Raw genomic sequence first — 26,217 nt, 5'->3', positions numbered from 1 at the left:
TGGTTTTTAAGACTCTTAGAATATAATAGTCAATTGAAAAACTATTAAAAATCAGTGCAGTTTGATTTGATTAAAGCTGTTTTGTGGTAACCCCCACTTGGTAATTTTTGTATGACCACATTTAAAATCTTAACCGTGACAATATAGGGATGCTCTCCTTTTAGGGTAGAATACTCTGTTCATTTATTCTTTCTATATTCTGTATCCTGTATCTGCTATGCGCCAGGTACTTGTCTGGATTCTGGGAATATGGTGATAAAGATAAAGCTCCTGCCTTCATGGAGTTACAGGCTGCTAGGAAGTGGGGAACAAGCGGTTTCCTGTAAGACCCATCCTGTCCCGGCTGTCACCTCTCTAACGGAGTTAAGAGGGATCCAGAAGCGCCAGTGCTGCAGAGAAGGCTGTCCCTCACTGGCTTCTGCATCGTCACTGGCAGGAGGAAAGGAGAGGCCCCAGAACTCTGCATCTCCTGGCGTGTCCCCTTGCCTTCCTTCTCCCCTAGTGCTTACGTCACTGCTGTCACTGTCTACCTGAGGCCATCAGGGCAGCTGTCATTATGCTTGTTAGCCTGTTTAGGTCAGTCCCCAGAAGAAGTCCAGGACTCCTGGGTCTCCCTTCTTTGCGCGGAGTCTGAGCCCCTGGTGGCCGTGTGGGCAGTGAGACCACCTGCCTTCTCCTCCCCTCCCCACTTTATTTTCCTTCATAGCGCTTACAGCTGTCTGATAGGAGTGATAGTTGACTTATTTATTCGAGTGATAGTTGACCTGTTTACTTGTCTCTCTGTCTTGCTGCACCAGAACAGAAACCCCACAGGGCAGGGATTTTTTGGTTTTTGCTTATTGGTCTTTCGCCTGCGCTTGAGATGGTGCTTGGCCCTTAGTAGGCCCTCAGTACAGATTGTTTGATAGAATGAATCTCTAACTTCACTACCCTGATCTGAGCTGTTGTTTGCCTGAACTACAGCAAAAGCTCCTAATTGGTCTGTCTACATTCATTCTTGTTCCCCTGCAGCTTACAGATCAGTTCGTTACCTCCTCTGTTTAAGCCATTTCAAAAGCCTTCCTGTTGCCCTTAAGATTGGTCTGCATGGTCTGGCCCCAAACCACCTTTCAAACTTTAGCTCACACCGGACTCCTCCTTATTCTTTCCTCTCTGGAGATGTTGGCCATTTTTTTTGACAGGCTTCTTCCAGTCCAGGCTTGGTCCGTACTTATTCCTGTCTTCTCCTAGATAAGGCTGCTTATCCTTTAGAGGTCAGCAACGTGGTCTCTTCTCCAGGGATGCATTTCCTAATCTCTGACTACGTCAGAAACACCTATTAGAATCTCTCTCAACATCATGCATCTCTTTGTTGTATTTACAACATTTTGTAATTATTCATTCTTGTTTCTGTTTCTATGTTCCCCTATAAGGGGAACAGTATACAGTATTTTCTTGTATCCTAGTGCCTAGCACAGAGCCTAGCACAATTAGATACTCATATTTCTGGGTTTTTTTTTATGCTTTATCTCCCCAAATCCCCCCTGGTACATAGTTGTATATCTTAGTTGCAGGTCCTTCTAGTTGTGGCATGGGATGCCACCTCAACGTGACCTGACGAGCAGTGCCGTGTCCGCGCCCAGGATCCGAACCAGCGAAATCCTGGGCCGCTGCAGCAGAGAGCGTGAACTTAACCACTTGGCCATGGGGCCAGCCCCGATACTCATATTTCTTGAAGGAATGAATGAGAAAGAAAGAAGAAAAGATAGACACATAAGCATATACTGTGCACTAAGGACTTTGCATACATTATCTCATTTAACTCTCAAAACTCTTAAGTCCCAGGTTATAGATGAGAAAATTGGGGCCCAGAAAGGTTAAACAACTTCCTAATTCAGTCATTCAGACTTTCTTTCTCTCCTCCCCTGCTCCTCACTTCTCTACTCCCCTCCTCCCTCCCTTCCAACAGCCTTATTGAGGTATAATACATAGAGTATACTGCACATACTTAAAGTGTACAATTTGGTACATCTTGATGTATGCATGCACTCAGGAAACCATGACCACAATCACGATAGTGAACATGTTCATCATCCCCTTGGTAATTTCTCCCTCCTGGTCCTCCTCTATGCCCTCATCCCTAAGCAACCACTCATGTGCTTCTGACTCTTGTTAGTTTGCATTTTGTAGAATTTTATATAAATGGAATCATACAGGATGTACTCTGTTGTCAGGTGCTTTCACTTATTATAATTATTTTGAGATTGATCCATGTTGTCTCATGTATCAACAATTCATTCCTTTTTACTGTCGAGTAGCATTCTATTTATGGCTATATCACAGTTTGTCCATCATCTGTCAAAGGAAGTTATCCCTGTTTTTTGAACTTTGTATTGAGTATATCAGTTTAATCATATAGTAGGTATTCTTTTGTCTGACTCCCTTTACTCAGCACTGTTTGAGAGATTCATTTGTATTGAGTTTAGGATAGTTCATTTACGACACTAATATTAAATTGTATAAATATAGCAACATGTATTTGTCTACTGCTGTTGATGGACATTTGGATTGTTTCCAGTTTTTTACTGTTACAGATAATATTACTTTGAATATTCTTGCACATGTGTCTTGATACACATCTATACATGTTTATGTAAGGTGTATACCCTGGAGTAGAATTGCCAGGTCATAGAGTATGTGTATGTTCAACTCTAGTGGGCAATGCCAAAGAATTTTCCAAGGTGGTTGCACCAATATACACCACCAGCAGCCTTGATTGAGAGCTCCAGTTGCTCCACGTCCTTATCAACACTTGGTGTTGTCAGGCTTTTAATTTGAGCCATTCTGATAGTAGTACATTGTGACTTTAATTTGCATTTCCCTGATGGTTAATGAGGTTGAGCATCCTTTCATATGTTTATCGGTCATTTGCGTTTTAATCTTTTATCTATTTTTTCTGACCTCCTCCCCTTTTAAAAACAATAGAAGGAATTCTTTATGTATTCTGGGTAAAGTCACTTTGTCAGTTATGTGTTGCAAATTTATAGAAATGCGCTTGATTTTTATATGTTGACTTTGTGTTCAGAAACCTGGCAATTCTTGCTTATTCTGATAATTTATCTGTAGATTCTTTTGGGTTTTCTCTGTGTATAATAATCTTCTGTAAATGACAGTTTTATCTCTCCCTTTCCAATCCTTATACCTTTTATTTCTTTTTCTCGATGTATTGTACTGGCTAATACCCCCAGTGTAATGTTGAGTAGAAATGGTGATGGTAGGCATCCTTGTCTTGTTCCCAGTTCCACGTTTCATTCTTACATGTGATATATTTATTCTAGGGTTTTTTCCTATTATTTATCAGATTATGAAAATTCCCTTTTATTTGCTACTTTCTTTTCTGTCATGAACAGATGTTGAATTTGGTCGAATACTTTTCCTGCATCTCTTGAGATATGGTTTTCTTTCCTTTTTTTTCCCCTCTTCTTATTCTGAATTACAGTGGATTTTGAATGTTAGACTAACTTCCCATTCCTGGTATAAACTCAACTCTGTGGAGATGTATTGTCCTTTTTATATATTGGTGGATGAGTTTGCTGCTGTTTTACTTAGGGTTTTTTGCATCTATATTTGTGAGTGAGATTGGTCTGAAATTTTCCTTTCTATAAATGTCCTTATTAGGTTTTGGGATCAAAGTTTGTTGGCCTCATAAAATTAGTTGAGGAGTACCCTCTATTTTTGTATTTTCTGGAAAAATTTGTGGATAGTTTCTTCCTTATGTGTTTCATAGAATTTGCTGGTAAAGCCATCTGGGCTTAGAATTATCTGTGTAGGAAGGTTTTAAATTACATATTTAATTTCTTTAATAGTTAGAAGACTATTCATATATTTCATTTCTTCTGTGAGTTTGTTATATTTTTAAGGAATTTTTCCATTTTATCTAAATTTTCAAGTTTATTGGCAAAATTATTCTTAATATCCTTTTCTGAACTTATTTAATATCTGCAGGATCTGTACTCATGTCCCACTTTTCATCTGACATTGGTTATTTGTGCCTTCTCTCTTTTTCATGCTCAGTCTTATTTGGCGTTTGTTGGTTTTAATAGTTTTTGCAGAGAACTAACTGTTAGCTTTGTTGATCCTCTCTTTTTGTATATTTATTTTCTATTTTGCTAACTTCTGATCCTTATTTCCTTTGTCTTTGTGTTCACTTTGCTGTTCTTTTTCTAACTTTTTGAGACGGATGCTTAACCTAGTGACTTTCAGCTTTTTTTCTTTTCTGATATATTCGTCTGTAAATTTCTCTCACGTGTTGCTTTTGTTGCACCTCACTAATTTTGAGAAATGGAATTTCATTAGATTTACTTTAAATATATTTTAAATTTCGTTGTGCTTTCTTCCTTGCCTCCCTGGGTTATTTAGAAGTGTATTTGTTAATTTCCAAATACACGTTGATTTTTAAGGTATATTTTTGCTATTGATTTCAAGCTTAACTGCATTGTGGTTAGAGAACAGACTTTGTATGATTTCAGTGTTTTGAAATTTGTTGACGCTTGGTTTATGGACCAGGATAGAGTCAATTTTGGTAAATATCTGCATGTGCCTAAAAAGACTGTATTTTGCATTTGTTGGATATACTGTTCTATATGTATCGGTCATGGTTAAGTTTGTGAATTCTGTTGTTCAACTCTAATATATCCTCACTGGTTTTTGTTTTTTTATCTTGCTCTTTTTATCAGTTCCTGAGAGAGCTGTATTGAAAATCTCTCAATGTGAGTTGATTTTTGTCTATTTATCTGTGTAGTTATGTCAGTTTTTGCTTTATACATTTGAGGCCATGTTAGTAGGTGGACACAGATTTAGGACTGTTGCGTCTTCGGGTGAGTTGAGCTCTTTCTTGTTATGAAGTGTCCGTTGATGTCTCCAGCAGTGTTTTGCCTTGCAGTCTACCTTGTTACTGTAGTGTCGTCAGTTTGCTTTTGGTTAGTGTTTGCATGGTCTATGTATTTTTTCTTTTTTGGTGTGTCCTTGTGGTTTAGATTTGCTTCTTTCTTATATTTTTAAGGCCATTTGGACAGTCTTTGTCTTTTAATTGAAGCATTTAGTCCATTGCATTCAGTGTAATTGAAGATATATTTGGGTTCAAATCTGTTGTCTCAGAGGTTGTCAGACTTTTTCTTTGAAAGTCTAGAAAGTAAGTGTTTTAGGCTTTGTGTGCCATCTGACCGGTGTTGCAGCTGTTCATCTCTGCTGTTTTAGCACAAAAGTAGCCATGACCAGCACGTAAGTAAATGGGCCTGGCTGTGTTCTAATAAGATTTTATTTACAAAAACAAGCAACAGGCAAAATTTGTTAATGATGCTATAGTTTGCCAACCCCTTTACTATTTTTGTAATTGTTTATATTTTTTTCTTCCTCTTTCTTGCCTTTTGGCTTTTTTCTTTTTTTTAATCCATTTTCTTTTATTACGTTGGAAGTAATAATCTCCTTTACTGTTCTTTTAGTGGTTATCCTGGAGATTATAACATGCTTCCTTGACCTCTTAACTTCTAATAATAATTGGTACTTTCACCTTCTTCCTGAGTTATATGCCTTATATGCCATTTGTGTGTGTGTTTAACTTATTACTATGGAAATTAAAAGTTTTCCGTTTTTAAAAACCTTTTCATTATGGAAATATACACTTATGTGCTATTTTTGTTGTGTATTTCTTTAACTTTTTTTGTGTGTGTGTGAGGAAGGTAGGCCCTGAGCTAACATGTGTTGCCAATCTTCCTCTTGTTTTTGCTTGAGGAATATTGTCCCCGAGCTAACATCTGTGCCAGTCTTCCTCCGTTTTATATGTGGGATGCTGCCATAGCATGGCTGATGAGCATTGTGCTAGCTCCATGCCTGGGATCTGAACTCGTGACCCCCAGGCTGCTGAAGCAGAGTGCACAAACTTAACCACCACACCACTGGGTCAGCCGCCTCTCTTTAACTTTTTATTATGGAAAATTTCAAACTTAGTCAAAAAAATAAGGAAAATATTCAAGATTTTATTTTTTCCTTTTTCTCCCCAAAGCCCCCCGGTGCATAGTTGTATATTCTTTGTTGTGGGTCCTTCTAGTTGTGGCATGTGGGACGCTGCCTCAGCGTGGTTTGATGAACAGTGCCATGTCCGCGCCCAGGATTTGAACCAACGAAACACTGGGCCGCCTGCAGCGGAACGCTAACTTAACCGCTCGGCCATGGGGCCAGCCCCAATAAGGAAAATATTATAAACCACCAAGTAGTGAACTATAATAAAGTGTCAACAGTTTTTAATATTTTGCCAGTCTTGTTTAAAGCAGTGGCCTGGCATCAAAGTACTAAGTCCATAGATACTTATGTATGTATGTATGTATCTTTAACAGCTAAGGACGTGAAGAAGAAGAATACTGTTGTTCATCTAACAAAATTAATAATAATTTAAAAAATGTTTTCTAATGTCTAATGCAGCTCATTTGTTCATGTCAGGTTGTTATGTATTTTATTCTTCTATATTCTTGGTATTTTTGTGTAGTCATTATTTAGATTTATTAAAATTATATACTTTTTTTCTGATATTCTGCCCTGGATTATTTTTCTTCTGTGTTTTTTTTTTTAAAGATTTTATTTTTCCTTTTTCTCCCCAAAGCCCCCCAGTACATAGTTGTGTGTTCTTCGTTGTGGGTCCTAGTTGTGGCGTGTGGGACGCTGCCTCAGCGTCGTTTGATGAGCAGTGCCATGTCCGCGCCTAGGATTCGAACCAACGAAACACTGGGCCGCCTGCAGCGGAGTGTGCGAACTTAACCACTCGGCCACGGGACCAGCCCCATTTTTCTTCTGTTTTAAGAACATCTTTTTAATATTTCTTTCGATGTGGATTTGCTGGTGATAAATTCTCAATTTTGTTAGTCTGATCACATTTTTAATTTATTTTTATTTTAAAAACTTTTTATTATGGACCATTTAAACATATATAAAAGTTATACAGAAGTTATGAGCTTAATATAAAGAACTTACATGTTGCAATCACTGAGCTTCAGCAGTTTCCAAATCGTGGCTCGTCTTGTTCTGTCTATTCTGTACCACTACTACTGAATTGTTATGAAGCGTATCTCAGCTTCAGAGACATTGTTTCATCTGTTGGCATTTCAGATGTATCTGTAGAAGATAAGGGCTTTTAAAAAACATAACCACAGTATGTTATCTAATCTAAAAATAGAGTATTAATTCCTTGATATCACCAAATATCCAGTCAGTGCTCAGTTTTCCTTGGTTGTCGCATTAACCCATGCACACACACAGTTGATTTCCTCTCATTAGGATCCCAGCAAGATTATACATTATGTTTGGTTGATATGATTTTTGAGTCTCTTAATCTGTGGATCTCCCTACCCTCTCCTTTTGTTTTTGTTAAAGAAACCAGATTGTTTGTTCTGTAGAGGGTCCCACATCCTGGAATATGCTAATTGCACAGCCATAGTTTTATTTAACGTTTTCCTTTACCCTTGTATTTCCTGTAAATGGACATTCACAGCTAGTAGCTTGATGAAATTTAGTTCAGTGTTTGACGAGAATGCTTCATAGGTGGCGTACACTTCCCTCGGAGGCACGTACTGTCTGTGTCTGTTGTGTCGTGCTGGCAGCACCTGATGATCGTCACCTAGATCCATTATTCCGTTGGACGTTCGCTGTCAGTTATATTTTTGCTGGGTGTGGAATTCTAGTTGGTAAATTTTTTTTAAAGACTGTTCTTTTAGAGCAGTTTTAGGTTTACAGTGAAATTGAGAGGAAGGTACAGAGATTTCCCATATGCTCCCTGCTCCCACACATGCATAGCCTCCCCCATTGTCAACATCACTCACCAGAATGGTACATTTTTTTTTTTATCAAAGATGAACCTACGTTGACACATCATAATCACCCAAAGTCCGTAATTTACCTTGGGGTTCACTCTTGGTGTTGTATGTTCTTTGGGTTGGACAAACGTATAATGACATATGTTCATCATAATATCACGTTGAGTATTTTCACTGCCCTAAGAATCCTCTCTCCTCTGCCTGTTTATCCACCTGTCCCCCTTCCTTGGTTTTGCCTTTTCCAGAATGTCATATAGTTGGAATTATATAGTATGTGATAGCCTTTTCAGATTGACTTCTTTCACTTAGTAAAATGCATTTAACGTTCCTCCATGTCTTTTCGTGGCTTGATAGCTCATTTATTTTTAGTGCTGGATAATATTGTCTGGATGTACCACAGTTTATTTATCCATTTACCTACTGAAGGACATCTTGGTTGCTTCCAAGTTTTGGCAGTTATGAATAAAGCTGCTATAAACATCTGTGTGCAGGTTTTTGTGTGGAAAGTTTTCAGCTCCTTTGGGTAAATAACGAGGAATGCGATTGCTGGATCATACGGTAAGAGTATGCTTAGTTTTATAGGAAACTGCCAGCTGTCTTCCCGAGTGGCTGTATCATTTTTCATTCCCACCAGCAATAAATGAGAGTTCCTGTTGCTCCACATCCTCACCAGCATTTGGTGGTGTCAGTTTTCCAGACTCTAGCCATTCTAATAGGTATGTAGGGGTATCTCATTGTTATAATTTACATTTCCCTGGTGACACAAGAAGTGGAGCATGTTTTCATTTGCTTACTTCCCATCTGTGTATCTTCTTTGGTGGAGTGTCTATTAAGGTTTCTCCCAGTTTGTGGCTTGTCTTCTCATTCTCTTGACATTGTCTTTCACAGAGCAGAAATTTTTAATTTTAATGAAGTCCAGCTTATCAGTTATTTCTTTCATGGGTTTTAAAGGCATTATTATACCCAAGGTCATCTAGGTTTTCTCTTACGTTATCTTCTGGGGGTTTTATAGTTTTGCATTTTACTAGATTTTTAAAAAATTCTTTAAAGATCCTTCAGTTATCTGCTGTTGGAGGTAACATCTAATGGTGGGAAGGGTTTGACTGCGTTTAGGATTTTCTTTTGCCCTTGAATCTCAGCAGTTTTTCCTATGACTTTTCCTCCACTTTTTAAAAATTATTTCCAGCTCTCTACTGAAATTGTTGATTCAATCTGATATCTCCTTGATCATAATATATAAACTCATAAAGTCTAAGATTTGTGTGTTCCCACTGGTTTTGGTTCATCTTGTCTTGTTTCTTTATGTCCTGGTGGTTTTATGAATGTGTATAAGATGTCCATTCAGGATCCAGTATCAGGTTTTGAAAAGATATATGGTTTGCACTCCCTTTGAGGGTTTCCCTACTTATGGTTCATCCTTACTCCTTCCATCCTTACTAAAAGGGCATGGATTTCCCATATCCCCACTTTTGGCAGGTCTAGACTCTAGTTTTGTCTCCTTTCCGCTGTGAGGCTGTGAAAAGCTCTCCTCTGCTGCTCAGTTTCAGCTGCCTCTTCTAGATGCCGCAAGGGACAGCCTGCCCTACGTATCTGACTCGCCTCTCTGGATATCTTTTAGATCTTGGCCTACTGATTCTTAACTGCCCCTGTAGTTCTCTCATGCCTTTGTGTTACCCCAAGCCCCGACATTTTCCTAGTTTTCCTCATTGGGAGGTTTTTGTATCAATTTACTAATACTGGAAACTGACTGACTTTTTTCTTGCTATTAAACTTATCCACTGAGATATTAATATTTCTTTTCTGTATGAACTTTTTTTAGATTATCAAATTAATACCCTTGTAATATAGTATGTTAAAAAGATACAGAAAAGGTTAAAGGAGCATAAAAATTCACAGTGCCATCAGTGAGAGGCAGTTACTGTTAATTGCTCCTTTTTGTTAGAGAGCTAATTTTTGTGGGATGGGGTTGCGGAAGGGTTTGGAGATAAGCTTAGTTTGGATATACTGAGTTTGAGGTGATTAAGATATCTCAGTATAGTTTTGCTTGAGGCAGTTATATATTAAACAGGTGGTTTGATGCAATAACAGTGTGAGGATCTGAATTTGGACGTTAAAAGCAGAAAGCTAGTTGAACTTGTCCTGGTAAATAGAAGGGCAGTGCTGGTTGGAGACTGTTCCACTGTTAAGGGCAGCACCGATTGAGAAGGGACAGGGGAATGATGGGAGAGGTAGGGTAAAACTGAAGTTTCGTATCGTTAAGAAGGCCTAGACATCCTCATGTTTTGTATTTGTAGGTTATGTGTCTATGGGAAAAATTGTTTTTATTCTATATTTAATGGCTTTGGTTGATTTTTTTTAAAGCTTAAAATTCTATATGCTAAATAGTAGTTATATAAAACACAGTTTTTTAATGTGAACAACTTATTTGTTAGTATTTTAGATCTAATCACAAAATAAACCCTGAAGTTTAGGATCTCAGACTTGCTAATAATTCATATTTAATTTTGTTCAAAAATCATCTCTTATTCTATTAAATGTGCATAATAATGAAATCATAATGTTGAAGAATAATAAAACTATATTAAGTACACCAAGAAAGTCTTAAATACAGATGACTTTCACACTGAATCAGTTTACAGAGTGAGACAGAATCCAGAGGCCGGCTTCTGTGCTTCCTGTGCAGGTCCCGTTCATACTGAAGATGAAGCTGCTTTAGTTCTCTACTAGTTCTTTAGGTAGATGTGCACAAAGGGCGTTTAAAGACGGTTCAGAAATTCGTGACTGCGTACCTGCTTATTTTTAGCATAAATTGAGGTATCTTTTTGTTTTCTACAGTTTTTCTTGTATTTCGATAACTTTGCTATGTGTTTGGTCATTAAACGAGATATTATAATATGGAAATTTGATTTAACAGAGCTACAATAGAAGAGGCGTACTCCAGATCAATGACAAAACTAGCAAAATCTGCAAGCAATTATTCACAACTTGGGTGAGTTAATTTCTTCAAAGAACTCTTTTTTAATATTTATTTAGGCAGATTCTTGAGAATATTAGGTTCCCATTGAGGATATAATAGTTCATAAATATATATAACGTACTTGTTTAAAATGTGTCTATATAGGAATATATTCTTGAGAGAAGATATAATTGAACTTGCTGAATCAGTTCACGCAGTCAAAAGCAAGTGAGACTTTTTCCTTTGGATTAAACTCTATAGTCATGCAGTAGGTGTAATTTTGAGATTATAAATGTTACTTGTTATTCATGTTATTCTAGTTTTCTATAAGTTCATTTAACTTCTGTTGAAGAGTGATTTTTAAAAACTCACTTAAAAATGTTTCTTATGGTTTCATATACTATCATTAAATCTTCCTCCTGAAAATTTATGTTGGGGGCCCTCCTGGTGGCACAGCAGTTAAGTTCGCACACTCTGCTTCGGCGGCCTGGGGTTCACCGCTTCAGATCCTGGCTGTGGACCTATGTGCCGCTTATCAAGCCATGCTGTGGTAGGCGTCTCACATATAAACTAGAGGAAGATGGGCACAGATGTTAGCTCAGGGCCAGTCTTCCTCAGCAGAAAGAGGAGGATTGGTGAATGTTGGCTCAGGTCTCCTGTGCCTTGGGACAAAAAAAAAATTTGTGTTGAAGAAATATGTGCTTCAAAAAATGAAAATTATTAATAATATATTTAAAATGAGATGTGCTCATAGCCATAACAGCTCTGGAAAGAATAATTGTATAATTTGAACCATAACAACTCTGGAAGAAAGTACTTAATTTTATTTAATTATCTAAAATTTGGGGAAAGGTTATATTTTAGCTAAGATGTTAAAATAATGTCTAACATTTATAAAGATTTTTACAGTGATATTTAGTAAAAGATTTCTCTGTATCAAGGATTCTGATGAATCTGTGAATCCCCTGAAATACCTTGTAAAATTTTGTGTAGGTATTAATTCGCATTTCTGATAAAGAGAGTCTGTACCAGTTACCAGATTCACATGTAGTTCTGTGATCCAAAAAACTGGTTCAGAATGAGTATCTTATGAATCAGTGTTCTCTAGTGTGGTTGAGTGAGTTTGAACAGTCTCCCTGCTTTGTGGCCCGGCTGAGAGGAGTCGGAGTCTCAGTTCATCCTTGGGTAGCGATGCTGCCCCTGTTGTGAGTGCTGACCTCCGCAGCTGAGAGGACCGTCTGCAGCCCTGTACCCTGGCTGGTGAGGATGGGAGCTGCCGCCTTTCATCGACAGGAGAGTGGGGACTGGCAGTCGATAGCCATTTCTGTGTTTTTCCTCCCAGTTGTCCTCTACTTCTTTCCCCTTCCATTCTGTTGCTCCAACTTCACTCTTTCTTTTTCCACCTCTCTCCTCACTTTTCTGGCAGCCTCCTGTTTCTAAAGCTTTCATGTAGACATGCATCTTCTAGAACATTTCTTCTTTATTTACCGTGGTGGAAGGGCCAGAATGTAGCTGGAATAACGGAAGCTAGCTTTAACCAATTGGCCATGGTGTTACTGTAGGAAATTCTTCCCTATTCTTAGTTACTTGGTGGGAGATGGAAAAAACATGGATTGATTTAAACTGTTTTTCCTGAGAATATAGTTACTGACAGCATTTCTGTCTTTGGAATGTGTGTTTCTCGTAAATAATAGGTGATAGTTTATTTTTTGTGTTAGTGTCATCTATTAAGATCATAAAGATTTTAAATATTAATGATTTTGTTTACTGATGCATATTTTAGCAAGAAATTGAATTTTATCTTTCTGTATTTAGTTACATTTAAACATATTTTGGATTTGTCAGTTTTCTTTCTTAGTGCTTATTATACATTAATGCATGTTACCTGACCAAAAAAAGTTGTGTATCAAACTTTAAAAAAATGGAATGCTATTTGAAGTTCCTTAAGGAAACTTATATTTAAGAAATCTATGTTGAATGCCTTTGCAACGTAAAGAATCCTTTGGTCAATAAAGTAAAGGGAGGCTTATCTTATCTGCCTCGTGAAGTGTCAACTGTCACGTACCAGGTTGTGTGAAGTGATGTGCATGTGTTTTGCTGCTGTAATGAGTAGATACTTTTCAGGTGTCTTTTTTTATCTTGAAAATTTCCATCTAACTACTTACCAGATTTAGTGCTGATTAAATTTAAAGTGTTAGGTGAGATCTTATCAGAACAGTCCTATTCCAAGTGTTTTAATGATCTTTGAACTTCTTTATTATTGTGTAAAATAGTGGTTGCCAGGTGGCTTTCCTCCTGGGCAGGAAAAGTAATAACTGGCAGAGAGTACATGTGAGAAGTAACTTCATTCTTTACTCCCGTCTTAGGGGTTGTGCTGCTGCTTGTTTTGTTTTCTAGTAGAAGTTTTATTGTAGAGCAAAACAAGTGGTGTTGAAAATACCTGAGGAGGTAACTAGGAGAGCAGAAAATCAGGTTATCCTTAGGTCATTTTCTACTGACCAAACTAGTTCAAACTAACCGTTGGCATCCTAGGGACTATCCAAAATAGAATAGTGTAGTAATCTTTGGAAGTGCTGGAGCCTGCTGAAAATACTGAATCCTCAATATTGAGAAAAAGTGGTAGAAAGTATCTCATACATCCTGTACTATGTAGTAGAAAGGGACTTTCTTAGTGTTTGTGCAAGTACACTGATAGATAAAATTATAGTGCCTGAACGAAAGTTTCAGATGACAGCGTGAAAATGATTCTTATGTAATTATTAATGGTGAAGGTACTTAAAAAAATCACGTGCAAATTTGACTTTTGTATTTTTTTTTTAAAGATTGGTACCTTAGCTAACATCTGTTGCCAATCCTCTTCTTCTCCCCAAAGCCCCCCAGTACATAGTTGTATATTCTAGTCATAGGTCCTTCTGGTTGTGCTGTGTGGGACGCCACCTCAGCATGGCCTGATGAGTGGTGCCATGTCTGCATCCAGGATCCAAACCAGCAAAACCCTGGGCCGCCGAAGTGGAGCCCTCGAACTTAACCACTTGGCCACAGGGCCGGCCTCCTGACTTCTCTATATTTAAATTCAGAAGAACTTTTGTCTTTGATGAGGCATTTTAAATGGAGCACTAAATAGTCTCAAATTGGATAAGTTAATTTTTAACAACAAACAGTGATTAGAAAGGATTGTGATACAAGTCTAAATAACCAAATCAACTCAGAAAATAATAGGATATAATTAAGAGAGGGCCACGGCCAGACCCGTGATAAGTAGTTAACTTATTTCTCTGTACCCGAGGTCCAAAAATATTTTGAATCATTAACCAAGGATTAAAAAATCAAGGTCACTCTGTCAGTCATTTCATTTATGATTTATTTTAATTTAATCTTTTCCCTACTTAAAATTGCTGAGTATAACATTATTGTTTCCATTGGTTCTGTCTTGGAACCTTAAACCTTTTTTTCTTTAGTAAATTAGTCTCATGTTTCTTTCCCTTAGGACATTTGCACCAGTGTGGGATGTGTTCAAAACATCTACAGAGAAATTAGCAAATTGTCACTTGGATCTTGTTAGAAAATTACAAGAATTAATAAAAGAAGTTCAGAAATATGGAGAAGAACAAGTAAAATCTCATAAAAAGGTATCAGTTTTTTCTTTCTAAGGGATTGATTGATCAGATACCGAGTGCTTCACAGTTTGGTCATTTTGATGAATCATTTCATACCAAACAGACTAAAGAAGAAGTTGCGGGAACTCTGGAAGCTGTTCAAACCATTCAGACCATTACTCAGGCCCTCCAGAAATCCAAGGAAAATTACAATGCCAAGTGTGTAGAACAGGAGCGTTTGAAAAAGGAAGGAGCTACGCAAAGAGAAATAGAAAAGGTAATTGTAATAAAAATAACACCTCTGTGGCTTCACAGCACTTTCACACTCAAGATTGCACTTCATCTTCAAGTGCGTGATCTCATTAGGAACGATCTCATTAAGAATGAAGACACTGTGTCTCTGAGTGTTAGTGGTTTACCTGCGAGAAACAGAAGTTGTAAACTATGTTGTGTATGGCAGTTAGATTAGCAAGTACATCAAAAGGAATGATTTCTTTATGTCAGTGACACATTTGCAAGATTTTTTTATTTTTCTTTTTAAAGATTTTATTTTTTCCTTTTTCTCCCCAAAGCCCCCCGGTACATAGTTGTATATTCTTCGTTGTGGGTCCTTCTAGTTGTGGCATGCGGGACGCTGCCTCAGCGTGGTTTGATGAGCAGTGCCATGTCCGCGCCCAGGATTCGAACCAACGAAACACTGGGCCGCCTGCAGTGGAGCGCGCGAACTTAACCACTCGGCCACGGGGCCAGCCCCTGCAAGATATTTTTATAATAAGATAATTGATGAGATTATCTGCTTGATGTAAGATTTAAAAATGAGGTAAAAGGTTTTTTGAAGCAAGACTGTGGGATATTTAGAAAGTCATAGATACTTGAAGATAAGCTTCAAATATATGTTGTGGGTGATTTATCGCTGACTTTGAACACATTTGTGTAGTATTGTGGTAAACCACAACCCTTTCCCCCACTTGAATTTTAATTGAAAGTAGGTTTTTTCCCCCTTTCGAAACAGTTTAACCATTCACTTGTTTGATGTGGTATATCTCGTTTAGGAATGAGCCATAGGGAGTGATGATTTTGAAAGCTTTGTAAAGTATTTGAAATATCCAGTAAAAAAAGAAAACCAAATTGTAACCATATTACAATTGTAATAATTGTAAAAGTGTACATACGTGGGCAAAAACTAGAAGAGGGTATGGAAGAAACAAAACTTGACTGGGGGCCAGCCCCGTGGCCGAGTGGTTAGTTCGCACATTCTATTTCATCGGCCTAAGGTTTGCCGGTTTGGATCCTGGGCGCAGACCTACACACTGCTTGTGAAGCCATGCTGTGGTGGCATCCCACATGGAAGAACGAGAGGGACTTGCAACTAGGATGTACAGCTATGTACTAGAGCTTTGGGGGGAAAAAATAGAAAAAAAACAAAGAGGAAGATTGTCAACAGATGTTAGCTTAGGGCCAATCTTCCTCACCAAAACAAATAAAGAAACAAACAGAACAAACATTTGATTGAATTTGAGTAATATATTTCCTTAAATATTTGTGCAATAAATAAAAATTGGGAGTGGAGTGAGAGATGAGGCCCAGTAAGCAACCTCTGTTACAGACACAGCAATTATAAATAAAATTAAAAAAGGGGAAACAAATAAAATAACAGGGTCTAAAAAGAAGAGCATTATCTGTGTGAACCAGAAATGGAACAGAAACCCAAAATGGCAGGTAGAGATTGACCATGCAGGCTTGTTGGCTTGCACTCCTCCGTTAGGCAGTGGAACTTGTCTCTTGTGTGATAAAGGGGCCTAGATGTTCCCCACTTGAGATGAAGCACAAGGAGCCCCTCTCAGTCTGTGAAGCTCTAGGTAGGGATGAAAGAAAGCTCTTGGGCTGCTGACTAAGGCTAAAGCTTTATTGGAAGTTCAGGGCTTCGGGACACAATTCTGACCAGGAATCCAGCCAACCTTGGCCTGTAATAAAGAGCTTCTTACTAACATGAATGTAGATTTTTTTTAACATAGATCTTTGAACCAGTTTTCTTTTGGTAAACTTGAAAACATAAATACTTATGGCTGATATGACATAGTATGCTTCTCATCTTCACTCACAAACCCTTATTTTTATAGAAGTCTCTCATATTTGTGGACTATAAATGTTTGTTATATTTGCTTCATAGGATTTTACTATAAAAATTATGGGGACTTAGAAATACTTCTGGTAGTATATCAGTAAGTTTAAAACTTAAAATTATAATGCTAAGGAAATGAGTAAAATATAGGATTTATTTTATTATCAATAGGTAATCTGTCAAAGCCAGTCTTTTATTTATGAGAAGAAATGTATTTATTACTTTTACAGCTTAACTTCCTCATTCAAGAACAAATGCTCCAACTTCCCTTTTAATAATGACTTTACAAAAGTGGTCAAGTATGTTACTACTAGGATATCTAGTTTCTGTAATTGTACTCCAGGAATTTATAGTATTGCTAAGAATATATACTATTTAGAAAGTTGTTTTGACTTGAGTATTGCTGTATAGTTGTTTCCTAGGAGAGAGGTTTCTTGCTGTCAAAAAATACAGATGTTCTCAATACAATTACGTTCTAAAATTGTCTCTACGTACTTTTATATGATACCCTTAGTTTTCTTTAAATTTGTTTTTATCATTATTTAAAACACCAAATTTTTTTTTTTAATTTTATTCGTTTATTACTGAGCACTTCTTTTGTCAGTTTTCCAAGATGCTTTAAGTTGCCGTGTAATTTCCTTAAGATTCTGGCATGTTATTTTTACCTTTGAATAGTGAGTGAGAGCTGATGTAAAAAATTTAAGTTAGGACTTATAAAAGGTATCTTCTTTTTTCCTTCATGCTTCCAAATAAGAGAAATGAAATTTTACAGTTTCCTGATATTGGAAAGTTTACTCCAAAAGACTTATGTGTTCACAGTTCTGAGTTAGATCTTAAGCTCTGAGATGAAGACAGTAATTTTATAGTCAGAAATGGTGAACAAGTAAGTTTATATGCCGGGTTGAATGGTTAGACTAAGATTTATTGTGAGAATATTGTGGGAGAAAAAAGAAAGTTGTCAAAATATACTGGTTTAAAAGTTTAAAATCAGCTTTCTACCCCACTTGACTCAGTCAGTATTTGAGTACAAACTATTTAGAATTCTAGAGACTGAGCATGGGAGGAGGAAGTGATGCTTCGGAACTGCCCTCCGTCTCTGGAGGTCCTGTAGTTCAAGAGTAACGAGTAGTGTGGGGAAGTCGCTTGTTCGCGTTGCAGAGCTATGTCGTGGCCTCTGTAGGCGGTGGTCGCCCTGCAGGCAGTCTTCCTTTACTTCTGCTCGATTATAAGTTGCTTTTGAGTGAGAAGCCACCACTGGATTGTCCACAACACAGCACGTGTTTACTTAGAAAAATACTCATTATAACAAAATATTATTTGAATTTTTCCTGTTCATTAAAATAATAAAAGATTAAGAGTTTATATTATGTGTAGGCTATAGACTAGGTTCTTGCCTTTTTAAATGATTTATTCAAATTTTTCCTGGGCGACTGTTGGATCATGAAGTGATACTTTGTGGGCAATAGTAAATAAATGTTTTAGTTCCCACCATGTGCCTCTCACCATGCCAGATGTTATGAAGTTTATTAAAGGCTAATACATACTATTCTCTTTTGTCTTCAAGAAGCGTCCTTCTTTTTGGGGAGCTAAGAAGTATTAAATAGTGCAGAACAAGAGGGTTAGAGAGAGGTTTTAGTGATGAGTTCATAAGTGGAGTTATCTTATTTTGTACAGAACCTGTAAAAAGAAACAGGAAAGATCCATGAAATAAAATAACTTTTCAAAGTATGGACACAATCATTATAGTTATATTTGGGGGGAATTTTCCGTTTGTACGGATTTCCTTTCAAGTTGCAAATATCTCTAGGAGTGATCACAACCTCTGTCTTTATCAATAGCTGACACACAAATTATTAGGCAGCAGAGAAAAGAGTAGGTGTTAGGATGAGGAACAAGCAAAGGAGAAGGAGCTGCCAGTAGGGCTCCATCATTGTGCTAGGCTGTGCCTTTAAAAGTCACTCCGTGGACTGTAGGTTGCTGATTACTCTTGTACAGACAGAAGATTTAGGTAGTTGGAAGAAGACACTAGAGTCTCTTGGTATAAAAAAATCCAAAAGGAAGCCCGGATAACCATGCCGTTAAAATTGTTTCTAAAATCAATTTTAGCAGACTTGGTTATCTGGGCTTCCTGTGAAGGTACTTAGCAAACTCTAAATATCCGTCTCATCCAATTGTTATGTGTTTGAATAGGGCCATGATGTTAGAGGAAGTATTAGTAACAACAGTATAAAATACTGTCAAATGGCCAGACAATGAGAAAAGAGTCAAAAGAAAAATTCATAGGAGCAAACGAGAACATGCTTCTAGGTTTAGCCACTTCCTCTAGGGATGCAGAGCTGGGTACAACTCTTAGATACAGTGCAGCAACATAGAGTGATGTGTGTTTGATGGTGCTCCTTTTAGACATCAGGATAATAGCAGACATCATTTATTTTGTAGGTGTAACTATATGCCAGAACCTGTCTCAAGCATTTTAGATAAATTACATTTAATCACTGCCAAAGCTCTGAAAAATAGGTGGCATTGTTCCCATTATAGGAATGAGAGAACTTGGTAAAACTCAAAGATCAGGTCAAATGGATGGTAAATGGAAGAGCCAGAGTTAAAGTCCAGTTTCTTCTGGCTCCAAAACCAGTTTTCTTTATACTACAGGATAAAGTGTCCTCCTATATTCTTCATTTAAGAAGGCAAGAAAGCACTGAGTGAATGTGTTTAATGTAATATATGCAGTTATATTTTAGAGAGAGTGCAGTGTTTTCTTTTTAGAGAGTAAGACTATGCATGTCTTGCCAATCCCAAACCTCCAGGTAAACCCACCTTTCTGTTTATAATTCTTATTCTTAGGCTCCTGAACGTGGCTGAAGATAATCACATATTGGTTCTGACTGGCTCTGCGCAAATGCTGTGTTTTCCAGCTTTACTTAGCCCTCCGTGGCTCTTAGCAATGCTTGTGCTCATCTGCTCTTATTTGTTGCATCCTCCACAAACATCGTATGAAACTTTTTCATTCTCCTGAAGCTCCCAGTCCTACCCTCCTCTTCTTCACTCTTAGCAGACTCTCTCTTACCTCATCAGGAAGATGGAGCTCTTTGTATCTTGAAATCCTATAGCTTCTCTCTCTTTGATCTTCTTTAAACTCTTATTTATTTATTTATTTATTCTTAAAGATTGGCACCTGACCTAACAACTGCTGCCAATCTTCTTTTTTTATTTCCCTCTGCTTTTTCTCCCCAAATCCCCTCAGTACATAGTTGTATGTTTTAATTGTGTGTCCTTCTAGTTGTGGCATGTGGGACGCCGCCTCAGCATGGCCTGATGAGCGGTGCTTTGTCCGTGCCCAGGATCTGAACCAGTGAAACCCTGGACAGCCAAAGCTGAGCGAATGAACTTAACCATTCCGCCACGGGGCCGGCCCCAAAACTCTTATTTACTTCAACACCCCTCCTTCCAATTTCCTATGTCCAAATTGATCAGTCCTTTGCAAATAGTCATGTTTCTTGATAGCCATGGGTCTGCCCCTACTTACAAGTTACACATAATCTTTCCTTTTCTTGGATGTCTATCTTTCATAGAATTTATCTTTCCTTTTTTGGCTTTGTTACTTTCTACCAGTTTCTAGCTGTGTGTCTATACATTACACTTCTTTTATGAAGTCCTTGAGGACAAGATCCCTATATAATATAATTTATCTTCATATTCATCACTACCTAATATTTAATATATTAAATTTTTATTCAATAAGTAATTTTGATAAAACTAGAACTATAATAATGTAACAATTTTGTAAAAATAGAAATCTTGAAAAAATATGCAGTGATTGAAATCAAATTTATAGATTTGCTGGAGCGTAATGGAAACTAAGAAATATCAAGGAAAACTAATCTTCTTGACCGTTGAACCAGCTTTATAGTCATTAATCAGACTTGGAATCTGTATACCTTGTTGTGGGAGGAAGGAAGACACAGGTGTAGAGAGGAGTGTCAAACATATTCTGATGGTATTGTCACATTTTTGTTCATTGAATTCTTAGTAACACTGTACCATTATAATGTAATTATATGATCTTACTCTGGGTTATTAAATGAGAATATTTTAACTTTTCAAAGCACATTCCATCAGTTGGAAACACTCAGTGTTTAATTTCTGCATTATTGTGTGATTGTAACAAAAGGTATTGCTAAGGAGGACTTGAAAAAAGGTATTAAAGTTTATGTCGTATTGAACTCAACATAGGCCCCATCCCTTAAAATGCATTTAAATTGTTATTTCATGTTAACTTATATTAGGGAAAAAAAAAAGATCATTGCGTAGTTCAAAATGTTTCTGTTTTGTTATAGGCAGCTGTTAAATCTAAGAAAGCCACAGATACCTATAAACTCTATGTGGAAAAATATGCATTAGCAAAAGCTGATTTTGAACAGAAAATGACAGAAACAGCTCAGGTTGGTATTTTTCTGGCTTTAAATCTGATATAAGATATTTGTGTTTACTGATAAAAGTAATTTTCCAGTATTAGAAATGTTAAAATGCACAGTCTCAGCGTTCTAATAATGCTGTTTTAAAAACTCTTCATCTTGTTTTGGAGATTGAGGACGAAGATGTGATGATTACAGTCTCACAGAGGGTTACTCAGATAGGTCAGCAGGGACTGTTCAAGGAGAACTGGGCAAGAGGAAGACAGTGCTGGCCGTTAGCCTTATGTATGGATTTTGGAATTGACTTCTGCTTAAGGAGAAATCTGGAAATGACTCAGTGCTGGGGGTACAGCAGTTAACAGAAAGTCAAGAATCCCTGCTCTCACAGAACTTCCATTTTAGTGAGGGAAGTCAGACAATAAAGAGATGTCTGTCCCTGTAAGCTTGGGGTAAATTATATCCAATTTAATGCTCTTAGAGCCTTAATTAAAGGCCTAGGTTTAACATGGATGCCTTTTATGAATCATACCTAGAACCTCCACCGCCACCCTCTTGTCCTCTTTTCTGGTTTTGTTTTTCTCCTTAGCATCTGTCATCATGTAACATACATGCATTTTTTTTACTGCATCAGGATGGGTTGGGTATGCTGAGGTCACAGAGAACCCCCAGATCTTAGTGGCTGACAGTAGCAGGCTTTATTGGTTATCCTGGTACTCGTTCCTCGTGGGTTGCCTGAGCTCTTCTACATTGTCGTTGCTCTGGTACTGAAGCTGGCAGAGGAAACTCCTCTAGAGCATTGTTCTTAATCATCGTGTCTGAGGGCTGGAAACTTAGTAAAGCACACCAGCGCTTCTACCCGTATTTTTTATTGTCTGTCTTCTCCCATTAAAATGTCAGTTCTATGAGAGCAAGAATTTATGCATTTGCTGCTATTTCTCAGCACTTCACAGAGTTCGCAGCTCCCGGAAGGTGCTCAGTCACTGAAGGAGGACTTTAGGAGTCTGACCTTTTGGACTCTAGCGAGTCTTCTCACTTGGAGTGGTGAATGAGTCACCTTTCAGAAACCAACAGGCTTGGGGCCGGCCCGGTGGCTGAGTGGTTAAGCTCGTGCGTTCAGTTTTGGTGGCCCAGGGTCGCCAGTTCAGATCCTGGGTGCGGACATGGCACCACTCATTAGGCCACGCTGAGGCAGCGTCGCACATACCACAACTAGAAGGACCCACAACTGAAATATACAACTATGTACTGGGGGGATTTAGGGAGAAAAAGCAGGGGGAAAAAAACAGATTGGCAGCAGTTGTTAGCTCAGGTGCCAATCTTTAAAAAAAAAAGAAACTAAAAGGCTTGCATGCTTGCATGCTTGTGTGCAGGTACACATGCATTTGTCTTTACTTACCACGTTGTCAGCATTGTGCTAGATGCTGGGTGTATACAATGTCTATATAAATAAGACAAATAGCTCTGTGCTCTAGGTGCACTGTACAGTATAGAGGAGGGAGGCAGACATTGTATATGCTTCAATACAAAGTTCAGTACAAAGTTCAATACAAAGAATTATTACAAGTGTTACAATGGAAAAGAACAGGCTTCCATGAGATAGAATAGTAGGGGTGACCTAATTTGGATTAAGGGGTTGGAAAAGGCCTTTTTGGAGAAGTGACATTTAAAATAGACTTGAAGAATAAGTAAGAGACTTATTCTGGAACAAGAGTGTTTTAGGCATTGGGGATCATGGGTGTGAAGACCCAGAGGTCTCAAAGAGTTGTCACATTCTAGAAAGTAAAAAATGTTGGCTACAACTGAGTAAGGAGAGATGGTGGTGAGAAGCGAGGTTAAACAGGTAGGCATGGACCAGCCTTTGGTATGGGTTTAGGTTTTCTTCTAAGAGCAGTTGGAAGATGCTGAAGGGTTGTGTGCAGGGATATGACATGATCTGATCTGCATTTTAAAGCATAATTCTGGCAGTTTTGTGAAGAATGGATTATCGTTTGGAAGGCACTACGGTAGGTGAGAAGGATGAGGGCCAGTGTGGTGGTCTTGGAGAAGGAGAAAAGTGAAAGCATCTGGAGATGGCAGGGGAGTTCTAAGGGAGATGGCGAGCTCTTCCAGGTTTGGGCCTGTAAGTCTGTGGAGAGAGATGAATGGGAAAGACGAGGTGAAGAACTGTTAGTTTGAGGGGTTGGAAGGAGATCAGATGTGTAGTTTTGAACATGTTAATTTTGAGCTGCTTATACCTAAGTGGAGACATCAGATGGGTGGTTTTGGAGGATCCAAGTAATCTGGGCTGGACATAATGTTCACAGTCCCTTATCCACAGTTCTGAATTCTAAAAGCTCTGAAAGCCGAGTTTTTTCTATAACTTATTTGGTAGCAAAACTTGGCCTGAGTTGATGTGTGGCTATTTATAGTCTTTATTTATCCTACTTATACTGAATATACTGTTTTCCTTTAGAAATATTGATGTGTTTGATAAACAGATGCCACTGCAGGTCCTGCTGATAGTATTATGAAATATGTGGCAACAACACTATATTATCTTTATTTAAATAATCTAAAATGTTTGAATTCCAAAGCAGCTGGTCCCAGAGGTTTTGAATAAAGAATTATGAGCCTGTATAAAATAGGGGCTTGTCAGCACACAGAGCCGTGATGGCATCATCTTTGGGTAGATTGTGGGGAAGAAAGGGCCAAGCTCTGAGAGACTCCTCATTGACAGTTGGTTGAAGAAGAGACACTGAAACCCAAGTAGGAGAAGCCAGAGAAGGAAGAAAACTGGGAAGAGCGATGTCCTGGCAGCTGGGAAGTGACCCTGTTTCAAGGAGGCTTTGGTTAGCCGTGTGCTGAGGCTCTGGCTCCAGCAAGAGGGGCAGCCAGAGCCACTGTAGACTCCAGCAAGTGTCCTTCTCTTCTAAATCCTTAGACACACTCGTTTATAAGGCACTTATGGTTGGTTTGTTAATTTTGCATCAAGTAATTACTTTCTATCAATGAAAATGTTTGCCTTTCAATTATTTAATTAAAAAAGCAGGCATTAGAATTTGCTAGTGTCAGGGTTTTTTGTGTGTTTCTATCATGTTATAAAAATATTCTTAAAGAATTTTCAGCACTCATCTTCCCCCTCCTCTCTTTCTGCTTCCACATTACATTTTTTTTTCAAATTGGTCTTTTGTTTATCTTGCCATTTCTAAGATAGGAATGTTAACTTATTGGAGCAGATGTACAGCCATGCTGCTTTTAGTTAAAAGGGGTTGGTGTACCACGCCCGTGTGTGTGCGTTCTCTTCTGTGTTCCTTCTCTGTCTCTGTCACACACACGTGACTGCAGAACAGGTTACCTCTTGTTTCTTAATAGACACTAGACTTTAATTTGGGTTATTTAGAAATGAACAGAATTCTTTTACATCTCCGCTTTCCTTCTGTTCCGGGCCAAGCAGGTTGACCTAATCCCAGTGGGAAAAGGGGGCTGTCAGTCTAGTGAGAATCAAATTTGGGTGGCAGGACCTATATTTACTAGTTGGAAAAGAAATTGAGTCTCTGGGGTGAAAGAGGTTAGAATTTACTTGGAGTGTGTGTGATTTAGGTTTTCATTTGGGTTGAGGGTAAGCGTGATTGACATTGTGACCCTCTCTCTGCTCATGCTCTTCGCCACTGTCCCTTAACGACGCTTGAAACCCTTGAAACAAATGGAGATTTTGGTTACTTTAAACGGTTAGATGGCCAGCTGAAGGAAACTGAGATTTGCTTAAGCAGTGCCCTCAGATTAAGGATTTTTAGAATTGGATTGCTTTTATATATCTCTGTTGGCTGACAAAATTGTTTTTTACTAATGTAACAATACATAGGAACACAATGAATTTGAAATTGGGAGGAGGAGAAGTCTTATTTGTTCAAGATAGTTCATTCCTTTATATTCACACACTTGAGGCTCTGTTTCTATTGCTGAACTGCTCTGAACTTAGTAGTCACTAATTTTGAGGAATTGTGATATTTAGCAGTGTTCTGTTGCCAAAAAAATCAGCACAGTTTGAAAATTGTATCTGAATCGTACTTTGAGGTTCTATGTGGCTTCATGCTTCAAGATATTTCTTCATAATGAAGGATCTACTCTGTTCAGTGTAGCTGTTTACAAAGGGAATGAAAAGAAGGCATAGTTTTCTTAGAATTAGGGGTCACCCATATGAAATTAGTGGCTGTCTCACCAAGCTTTCCTGGATTTGGGTGTACCTGTCTATCAGAAAATATCTTGATCATTAAATTGCAGAAATTTAAGCTGAGGATGACTTCTTATAATATGAACACAAAATAGAATTATGCTCCTGCTGAATATTCCTCATTTCTTAAGAGTAAGTCAATATCTTACGGTATTGGTATTCTCATTGACTTGGCCAAAATTAGTCAAGACAAGCACTCTATTTTAACTCTGCCATTGCTCATGAGTAAAATTGATTTAAGTTTTTGGATTATTGTTGCATTACTGCCAAAACTGTAGTTTTGCCATTAGTGATTTTTTAAAAAAAGTCCAGACCTTTTACACAAATGTGGATATGATCATTTGGCTTGGTGATTCCTGATCATGTAAGTCAGTGCTGAAGAAAGTTGTACATTAAATATGGGGTGAGGGAATTTAGTTTGATAAATTAACCAGAGGAAAATAACGAGGCGTTTAGGCCTCCGCCTTAGAACTGATTTAATTTGGCAACAAAATGGGTAATCAGGTTTGTGCAGTGGAGATGACAAACATATTTTGTTTGAAAATGGCTAGTTCAGCATTTCCGAAATCCTGTTTTGAGGAATATTTTTGTTCTGTGAGATATTAATAGATAACTCAGAGAAGAAGAAAAACCAAAAGGGTTGTGCATTCACGGAAAGTTGGGAAACATTGGGTTGCATAGAGTGATACAAGTTATGTTATTTCAGTATTTCTGAGAGTTGTTAATATGTTTATTGTGAAGCCAAGTCTAGCATTGGTTTTCTTCCTCGGGAATAAATATCAACATAACCTGGAAATGTTTTCCAAACAGCGTTCTCTCCGCCCCCACCCCCGTTCCCCAGGTAGTGGATCTGTATTCTCCAGCCCGAAAACCTCCCCAGGGGTCTGATGCAGCCTGCCTTTCCGCAGATTGCTGCTGCGAGCGTGGACAGGCTGTCCCAGCTCCTCTGACCGCAGACGACCTCTTTTGGAGACTGTGCATTAACAGTTCAAGAGTTGGAAAGACATTTTGAGAGTCCATGGGCTAGATTGTAAAGTCTTCGGAAGTAAATTCTAGTTTTTGCTCTACCAACTAATT

General features: G+C 38.0%; 1 protein-coding gene across 3 annotated transcripts in view; it reads left to right on the top strand.

The window, feature by feature from the left end:
* The window catches only part of FCHO2 (FCH and mu domain containing endocytic adaptor 2), a 115,456-nt gene that overhangs the window by 14,673 nt on the left and 74,566 nt on the right, over positions 1–26,217 (top strand). For 2 of the 3 annotated variants that reach the window (XM_070233488.1, XM_070233487.1), the window contains exons 3-6: positions 10,756–10,830; positions 14,285–14,426; positions 14,518–14,670; positions 20,853–20,957. In XM_070233488.1, coding sequence (XP_070089589.1) covers positions 10,756–10,830; positions 14,285–14,426; positions 14,518–14,670; positions 20,853–20,957 — 475 coding nt within the window. The remainder of the gene's footprint in view (positions 1–10,755; positions 10,831–14,284; positions 14,427–14,517; positions 14,671–20,852; positions 20,958–26,217) is intronic. The other variant, XM_070233489.1, reaches the window with a different exon arrangement.

The sequence above is a fragment of the Equus caballus genome, chromosome 14 (genome assembly GCF_041296265.1).
Source record: "Equus caballus isolate H_3958 breed thoroughbred chromosome 14, TB-T2T, whole genome shotgun sequence".
NCBI classification, from domain to species: domain Eukaryota; kingdom Metazoa; phylum Chordata; class Mammalia; order Perissodactyla; family Equidae; genus Equus; species Equus caballus.
This window is presented reverse-complemented; position numbering and strand designations above follow the sequence as displayed.